The sequence below is a fragment of the Montipora capricornis genome, unplaced genomic scaffold (genome assembly GCF_036669925.1).
Source record: "Montipora capricornis isolate CH-2021 unplaced genomic scaffold, ASM3666992v2 scaffold_436, whole genome shotgun sequence".
NCBI classification, from domain to species: Eukaryota; Metazoa; Cnidaria; class Anthozoa; order Scleractinia; family Acroporidae; genus Montipora; species Montipora capricornis.
In genome coordinates, this window is record NW_027180169.1 from 62,501 (window position 1) to 72,500 (window position 10,000).

Consider the following 10,000-nt stretch of genomic DNA (forward strand, 5'->3'; position numbering starts at 1 on the left):
ATCCTATAATCACCACAAATACGAAAAATACCATCAGGTTTGAGAACTGGGACAATGGGAGTGGCCCACTCGGAAAATTCTACTTTCTCCAACTCACCAGTTCTTTCCAAACGGTTCAGTTTGGCGGCAATTTTCCCTTTAAGAGCGAAAGGGACCGGTCTGGGCTTGAAAAACTGCGGCTTTGCATTTTCTTTCAGCTTAAGATGAGCCACTACTCCTTCTATTGTTCCCAGGCCATCGTCAAACAGTGAAGGATACTTCGTTTGTAAGGCTGCCAATCTGTCAACCACTGAGATCTGCTTTATTAAGCCCCAGTCCAATTTCAGCGCAGACAACCAGTCACGCCCCATCCGGACCGGACAATCATTATCCGTAATAAAAACTGGAAGCGAAACCTCTTAATTGTGATGCGAGACTCGAACCTCAGCTTCCCTGACCACTGGAATCTTGTGCCCAGAATAACTTCTCAACTTCAAATCCGTTTCCTTAAGGGGTTTCGTAGCTAAAATATCATACCATACATTCTTTGGAATTATCGTAACGGATGCTCCGGTATCCAATTCTATGTCAACATTCTTGCCCTCGATTACTACTGGAACAATAAATTCCTTACATCTTCGACGGGAATTCACTATAGTAAACATTGGCCAAACGGACTTATTCACGGACTCTTCAACCGCTTCAACTTCTTGAAGGTTGCCAATTCGGCCTTGTTTCTTCATTTTCCCTCGAATTGTTCCACGCTTGACTGGTGGCCTCTGTGGTAATGGAGTAACGGTGCACTTTGTCGCAATGTGTCCCGTTTTCTGACATCTGTGACATCTTGATTTCAGATGAAAACAGCTATCAGGGGTGTGGTTCGTCTTACCACATCTGAAACATTCGGGAACAGTACTTCTCTCCACTTTCTTTACAACAGAATCGCCATGTACTACTGAGGTTTCCTTCTCTGTCAGTTCGGCCGCGCAGGCTTTCTCTACCACAGACTGCAAAACTAGAGACGATTCCGCAAGCAATTTCCTTCGAATTGTACGGTCTCTCAAGCCGTAGACATATCTGTCACGAATAGCTTCTTCTCTTTAATCTCCAAACTTGCAAGTTTCAGCTAATTTCTGTAGTCTTGCGATAAACTGACGGATAGATTCCGATTCTCCTTGCGCGGCTTTATGAAACTTGTAACGTTCTGCAATAATGGTCGGCTTTAGATCCAAGTGCTGTGCTAACGAGTCGACGATTTCTGTAAAACTTAACTCCTTGGGTTTTCTCGGCGCTGAAATGGATCTCAAAAGAGAGTAAACCTTGCTGCCCATTAACGTGAGTATCTTCGGCTCACGCTTCTCTCCCGGTAAAGCGTTTACTTCGAAGAACATATGGTTTCCAATCACAGCCTGGTGTAAACTCTTCAATTGGACCAAGGTGAGGCGAATTCACCACCACATACATGCTTTATTGAAGGTGAAGCTAGACCGGCTGTAGTCATCCTCGTCGCCAGTTGTAGTGTATACTAAACAAAACTTAAAACATCAATACATAAATCCATTTATTACACACAAACTAAAACATTACACAAGCCAAGAGAACTAAAAAATACAACCGCTTTATATAGTTAGAATTTATGGGTGCGGCTCTCTGGAGACAGGATTAAACTCTAATAAACCCCACTAGGGAGTTATCACATTACAATATGTATACCACGACCTTTTTGCAATGAACACTTCAGCCGGGACATGAAAGCATTCTCGTGTCGTTTCTTCAAACCTGTCCCCTACGATCTGTTCACGAGAACTGGCAATTTTTGAAGGTAACAATTGAAGGTGAAGCTAGACCGGCTGTAGTCAATGAGCATTATCCCGAGAAACTTTTAAAAACGCAACGGCTCTGCAACCTCAAAATCCTACTCGATTTTCAAGCTTTGCTCAGGCTTTTGTTATTGCCAGATGATCCGGACACCGCTTATGTATCATTGGAATGTTATAACCGTCATCAAAATCAAATTAATCAATGAAAGAGCACAGATTTCCCCCAAGAGATTCAAAATTATTAATCAAAATTTGGTTTTATCGACGGAGTTGATAATGTAAATTGACCACCGTACAGAGATTCTAAAAGCTGACGTTTCGAGCGTTAGCCCTTCGCCAGAGCGAAGCTCTGTACGGTGGTCAATTTACATTATCAACTCCGTTGATAAAACAAAATTTTTGTTTACTAGTACTTCCCCACCGACGCAGCACCCAGTTTCTTTAGAAACTATCCCCTTCAAAATTATTAATCTGAGCCACGAGAGAGCCGCGCAGCGGCCGTGAAGGGAAAAACGTCTGGTTACCTTGGACTTGAAACTCACTTTCAAGCAGACGCTAGCAGTTAAACACGTTAAATTTGATAACTACAAAATGGACAAATGTGACAAAATTTTAACAAATTTAAAATTATAGGGCCATTGCAAAATTGTGCAAAACCTTCGTTTTAGCCTCTAAATAACACGTTTTATGAAAACTGCTATTTTGCAGTGTTTGCAGCAGTTTTCCAGTAAAAACAGCAAAAACGTTTACCATGATAAACCATGGTATGGGCTACATATACTACATGGAAATTTTCGTGTACCCGTTTGGGCAAGAATTTTTGAATTAGTCTCAATGTTACATGGTGCATGGAAATTTCCATGGACCTTTTTGGACAATAATTTTTGATTTAGTCTTAGTGTTACAGGGTACATGCAAATTTCCATGGACCTTTTCGGTATAGAATGTTTGAACTATTTTCAATGTTACACGGTACATGTATCTAATTTCAATGTTACACGGTACATGTACCTTTTTGGACAATGATTTTTGAATCAATCTCAATGTTACAGGTTACATGGAATTTCCATGGAACCTTACGGTATAGAATGTTTGCACTAGTATCAATGTCACAAGGTACATGGAAATTTCCATGGACCGTTTTGGACAAGAATTTTTGAAATGGTCTCAATGATACAAGGTACATGGAAATTTCCATGTACTCGTTTGGACAAGAATTTTCGAGTTGGTCTCAATGTTGCATTGGGTACATAGAAATTTCCATTGACCCTTTCGGTATAGAATATTTGAATTAGCCTCAATGGTACGGGCTACATGTACTACATGGAAATTTCCGCGTACCCTTTTGGACAAAAATTTTTAAATTAATCTCAGTGTTACAGAGTACATGGAAATTTCCATGGACCCTCTCGGTATAGAATGTTTGAACTAGTCTCAGTGTTACAAGGTACATGAAAATTTCCATGTACCCTTTTGGACAAGAATTTTTGAATTAGTCTCAATGTTACAAGGTGCATGGAAATTGTTATGGACCCTTTTGATATAGAATTTTTGAATTAGTCTCAATGGTATGGGCTTCATGTACTATATGGAAATTTCCCTGTAACCTTTTGGCCAATAATTTTTGAATTAGTTTGAATGTTACATGGTACATGGAAATTTCCATAGACTCTTTTGGACAATAATTTTTGAACGAGTCTCAGGGTTACAGGGTACATGGAAATTTCCATGGACCCTTTCGGTATAGAATGTTTGAACTAGTTTTAATGTTACGAGGTACATAGAAATTTCCATGTACCCTTTTGGTATACAATTTTTGAATTAGTCTCAATGGTATGGGCTACATGTACTACATGGAAATTTCGGTGTACCCTTTTGGTCAAGAATTTTTGAATTAGCCTCGATGTTACATGGTACATGGAAATTTCCATGGACCCTTTCAGTATAAGATGTTTGAACTAGTTTCAATTTTACGAGGTACATGGAAATTTGTACCCTTTTGGTATAGAGTCAACATGGGATACTGCCTTATCGGCAATGACGGCACGGCCACTTTCTTGTCCAAAAATAAGACGGAAATTTTATTGCCAGTGCCAGGACAAACCATCAAGGCTACTAAAACATACTGGGTACATGGAAAACACAAAGATTTCAAGAGAAGAGCTATTGAGCTTGAGAGTGAGAAGAACAGGCGCCTTCGATTTGTGTTAGTTCAGTACATGTTTGAAGGTCGGGAACATGCCATATTTTCAGAGCCTTATAAGAACTCAAAGAAAGGAGAAGGAGGGACTTTTTGAACCAAGCCAAGCGTGCTTCAGAAGCTCAAATCTGAAGTCAAGTCCAAAAAGTCCGTGGCAGGGATATACGACAAAGCCTTTGAGGATGCAGGCGGTGTCCTTAACTTTCAAGCTCGTGGTGACCTGCCAAGGAGCATCAAGCAGGTGTCCAACCTAAAGTACGAGACGTCTGGTTCAAAAACGGCGAAAGATGACCTGTATGCCGTCCTTGCAAAATCCCAAACTGATCCAGTCAAATTTGTGAGGAAAGTGCAGCTCGCTCCAGATCCAGCCTGCATATTGGCAACAGACCGTCAACTGAATGACGTTGTTAAATTTTGCTCCGCGGAAAGCACGTGTCCTTCTGTTCTCGGCATTGACACGATGTTCAATATTTGAGCTTACTACGTCACGCCAACCACATACCAGCACACCATGCTCGAGAACAAAGATAGAGGTCGTGGTGGACACCCAACCTTACTTGGACCAACGATATTCCATTCACGCAGGAACGAGACTTCTTTTCTTTACTTTGCATCATCTCTAGTATCGCTGAAACCAGACAGCCAATACCGTGTTTATGGAAAGTGACAGGGAAGTTGCTGTACGAAATGGTTTTAGCCCATTCTTTCCCTTAGTAATTTGGTTGTCCTGTTTCAAGCATGTAGAAGATGACATAAAGAGAAAGCTAAATAGCCTTGCAATAAAAGACCCTCTTTAAAGGGAGTTCCTTGATGATATCTTTGGAAACGAAGAAGGGAAAGAGAAGGGACTTGTGGATGCAGATAGCAATGCAGACTTTTGATGTGCAATTGGAATCCTTGTACCCAGTCTGGAATGAGCGCCAAAAAGTGGCCAGAAAACTGAGCGAAGATAATGAGCCAGAGTTTTTCAACTACTTTAGCCGATCCATTGCAAACGACATGAAGCGTACGATGTTGAAGTCAGTCAGAAAATCCGCTGGTCTGGAAGAAGAATTCTATTTTAATGATGAGTCAGAATCCATGAATGCACGACTGAAGCAGCGAAAGAAAGCAGAGAAAACTGGAAAGATGACCTGGCTAGATGGAATCAGCCTTGTAGAAGGTCTAGTACAAGAGCAAGAAAGAAACATAGAGCGGGCTGTTATTGATGAGGGTCCATATCAGCTATGCAGGAAGTTTGAAAATCTAAAGGTGGACCCAGACGATTGGTTGGAGTTGAGTGAAAGCGAGAAATCAAGACGCCTCTTCAAACTGCATGGTATGAAAATTCCACCAAGTGGTGCTGTGAATCGTGACGCTCCTGGAACCTCCAGCGAGACGTCAGACATCAACATTACTGAACTTGCTACAAGACAACTTTCAAAAACGGTTGGACTCAAGCCTGGATCAGCTTCAGCTAGAAAGCGATCACGACAAAAAGAAGCGGTGAAGACCTGAGATACCAGCGAGTACACTCCAAGGACATCTGGTTGAGGTAAGTATCATCTATATTGGGTTATCCTGCATCAGAAATATCAAATCCAATGTGACAACCAGGCTTCAAATGATGACCGGCAAACGAAGTGAGCCGACGAAATTATACAATTGATAGGCGAAACAAACCCTGTGCAGACTAGGGATAAGATTTGAAGTGGAAGTATGGGATTTTTCCCACATTTCGAGATCATTTGCAAGACTGTGAATCTTGTCATGTCACAATTGTAGGAAAGAAAGTGTATGAAACTCTTGGAGGTTAACCGGGGAAGGACGAAGAGGCGAAGATGTGTTTCTTACCGCTCACTTCTTTTGCCGATTTCCCCTTACATGCCTTTTAACGTCCTAGGACGCAGGCTACTAGAAATGTCTCCTTTAAATGTAAATTATGCATAAATGCAAGGGTCATGCAAAATAATTAAATGTCAAAGTAAATATGTCAAAGTAAATACCTATTATTATTAAAAAATAAATACCTATTATTATACTAATTATATTCACCCGGATACTCTATCGCAAGAAAAGTCGGAGGTCCAAGCCCGCAATTAGCAAATCCTGCGGTAAATTGGCCGCACGAGCGAACTCCAACAATTGCTCAGAGGAAGTGTTTGGAAGTCGAACTATCGACCCATATATTTCTTGACAAGTAAGCAAAATAATTTGCCAAATTTGCATTCGGAATACTCAGTTAGTTGATGATAAGCGATTATGATATTGCCAAACGAAGTGATATTGGCGACCTGAAGGCAATGAAGTGCGACGCTGAATAGACCGTATTCATAAATGGCGGTCACATCTATAATTCTTTTGTCCAGGTGGTAAATTAGCCTACCAAGCCTCATTTTAGAGCAAAAATTCCCTTCAATTCACTGTATGGTATCGAGGCTTAGTAGGCTAATTTGCACTTCGACAAAAGAATTATAAATTGGCCGCCATTTATGAATATTAAAGGTCTATACGATGGAATGATTTCAGTACAGGTCCCTACTTGATTATGCATGCAGAATAAATTAATTATGCATTCGCACATTTGTTTTGTAGAACAATACGTATACCCAAGGGAATCGAATACATACATGGCTAATTTGTACTTACGGGATGATCAAAAGTGGATCTCATTCTCTCTCTCTCGCTCCCTCCCTCTCTTTTTTCTCCCTCTCTCTTTTCTTTGCTCACACCGTGTTTTTTTCTTTTCGTCCCAGCTTTCCTCTTTCGATTCCTTTGTCCTGTCTTTCTATTTCAGATCCCGCTCGGCATTTTCTGTCCTTTTTTCTCCCGCAGTCTGCCTTGAACTCCGTACCATCGTAAACCTCTGGATTACTTGTCCCTCTTCTAGACCACTAAGCTAACGTGTCAAGTTGCTAATTCACACCTTGATAATGATATCGTATAAACTCTTGTTCTTAGGCCATCGTAGCTTGATTAAGAAAATAACACAAACAGCGGTGATAAACATTGTATTACAACGCATTTTTATAAAACTTGACGTTTCGTATGTGTGTTGACTAGCATACGAAACGTCAAGTTTTATAAAAATGCGTTGGAATACAATGTTTATCACCGCTGTTTGTGTTATTTTCTTGATAATGATATTTCTTTGGAATTCTGGACGAATATTTACATAACAATGATAAGTAATTATATACGCGTGCCGTACTGACCACCAACAAATGCACTGATTTTGCTTCTTTTGAAACAACGTCACCCCTTAATAATGCTAACTGTAACCCTTTAGGCTTAGGGTTGAACCCAGTAAAATTCTTTTGGAGGTTAATCGAGTATATCTGTGAATGTCTGAATTGCTTGTTTTTCTCATCCCCCGTGCTGCACACTTAAAAGAACACTGAACGGAAGAGTTTACCTCCTTGTGATTGGGGCATCCTATAAGGGAAATTTTTTATGCACGATTTATTGCAGTATAGAGTCGACGTTAACCCCTCTCTTTCATCAAACTGTGAATTTTAAAAATAATATGGCCGCCCCTCAAGAAACAACTTTAAACTTATGGAAACTATCCCGACTTTTAGCCGATCACGAGCGGTGCATAGAGTGGTGCAAAGAGCACAATCTACTCTCGTCAATGAAATGCCCTAAACCTCAGAGTGGAAACGCACTCAAATGGCAAAGACGCACTGCATCGGGAGATGGATTTGTTTGGCGATGCTCTAGAAAAAAACTGCAATGGACAAGCTTCAATCCGCCAGAAGTCCTGGTTTTCTGGTAGTAAGCTTTCCCTTGAAAAAATATTAGCCCTAACTTACGCTTGGGCGCATAAATTCACCACAACACAAGCAGTGCAAGAAACCGCGTTAGATGAAGAAACCACCGTGACAGAAACGGTGATAGATTGGTATAACTATTGCCGGGAGGTTTGTGCAGATAGAATAATGAAGCAACATGCAAGGCCAATAGGCGGTCCTGGTACAACTGTTGAGATTGAGGAGTCCAAGTTTGGCAAGATGAAGTATCACAAAGGTCGCTACGTCGAATGACAGTGGGACTTTGGTGGTATTTACCACGAAACCAAGGCCTGCTTCCTTGTTCCGGTAGAGCGCATGGATAAAGATTAACCGAACGCACTGTCAAAGAACCTACCTCGGAAACGCTCCTCCGCCTTGCCGAACTAGTTTTAACACTTAACTGTTTTTCATTCGCCGGCAACTATTACAAACAAATTAATGGTGTAGCGATGGGCACAAGAATGGGACCTAGCCATGCCAATCTTTTTGTAGGATATGTTGAACACCAATTTTTAAATCACATGTCAAAAACTCCATTCCCTATTCTCAATTTCTTAGACTTCGACGTCTATGTAGTGATGACTCCGATTTTTCCAGCAAATCAGAGGAGATGTGCCAGTTCTTCGCAAAACGTGGCTATCCTGTCTCTGTGGTCAAAGCGGGCCATCATCGCGCCCAACAATTTGATCGACAGTCATCACTACAAACGTCACAAAAAGATAAGAATGACAGAATTCCATTCACCCTCACTTTCCATCCTCATAATCACGCAGTCAAAAGCATCATTCTTAGTAATTTTAAATTACTCCAAAATGATCCCGAAACTAGTAGAATCTTTTCGCAACCTCCACTTATTTCATTCAAACGCGACAAAAACGTAGGCAACTTTTTAGTTAGAAGCGCACCCTATAAACTAACGAGCAACCCGGCACTTTCAAATGCGCGCGCTCACGATGCAAAACTTGTCTTTTCATTGTTAACACTAGCAAGATATCGGGACCTAAGCAATCTGTTAAGATCACCGATCGTTTCACATGTACTCCCGTAAATGTCATTTATTGCATAACCTGTAAGTTATACATTGGTGAGACAGGTGACCGATTCCGCGAACACCTTCGCGATGTTGAGAAGAATGACAAGGATGCATCTAAGCCAGTCGCTCGCTATTTTAATCTGCCTAACCACTCCAAAAAACACATGGCTATCTACGGCCTTTCCCTACATCTAGATATGACGGAAAGCCGCAAGAATCTGGAACAAAAATTCGTCTTTCAAATCGGCACCCTTAATCCTCACGGTATTAACGAACGCTTTTCATTTAACTAATATATTCCTATTTTTCAAGTGGCCATGTTACCACCAATAGCGTAGCTCCTTCTCTACTATAAAAACTACACGTAACCCATAATCCCTCGATTCGCTCTGACGAAGGGCTAACGCTCGAAACGTCAGCTTTTAGAATCTCTGTACGGTGGCCAATTTACTTGGTGTACGCCTTACGATGCAGCTTTATCGCCACATTCATTGGTATCAAATTGTATTTTTTATTCAGAGGCTGTACTCTGTCTTGGGTAAGTCCGATTTCATCTTTAGTTAATCCTTGCAGCAGTTTGTGTCATGAAACTATGATAAGTAATTTGCCAACTGGATTTGTGAATTTCTTTTCCATATCTTTTGAAAACGTAACGAGAAGAAAGGTAGGTCCAAATGATTTGAAAGATAATGTTGCGTAGAAGCACCTTTTACTATCCAAATATTTTATCGCATCAAGACCGTGATGTCGGACGTAATTTATGCGAATTGGAATTGTTACATTAATTTTTTTTCCCGACTTTCCGTTGGCCTAAAATAATTTGTGAAATACGTTAGTACAACTTCAACGGCCTGTGAGCTTTTGTTCCTTTAATCCAACAAGGTCGAAGAAAAACCGGGTATGCTAATGACGGGGAACAGGACGTCTGTCTTCGATAAGTTTGACATAGTTGACACGTTTTATCTCCTTAATTAAGGCAGCGACTTCGATGACTTAGTCTAAAACATGCTAAAATATTATATAATATATTGTTACGTTTATGAAATTTGTCGTCGCAAAATTACTCATTGGAACACTTGGGACTTAAGATGTTAAGCTGAGGAGAAAATGAAAAGCCCTCATTCTCGATGCACAATCTGCTATCCCGCTGCGTTTCAACACCCAATGAGAAAACTAGCGAAAAGCCTTTGAGGGA

At 40.7% G+C, this 10,000-nt stretch overlaps 1 protein-coding gene across 1 annotated transcript; it reads right to left on the minus strand.

Annotated features, from left to right (window-relative positions):
- Nucleotides 1–398: 398 nt before the first annotated feature.
- LOC138035905 (uncharacterized) lies at nucleotides 399–1,370 on the minus strand. The gene is made up of 2 exons (XM_068882306.1): nucleotides 1,136–1,370; nucleotides 399–994 (listed from the first exon to the last, which is right to left on the minus strand). Exons 1-2 carry the CDS (start codon nucleotides 1,368–1,370, stop codon nucleotides 399–401), a joined length of 831 nt encoding a protein of 276 aa, XP_068738407.1.
- Between the last annotated feature and the right edge of the window lie 8,630 nt (nucleotides 1,371–10,000).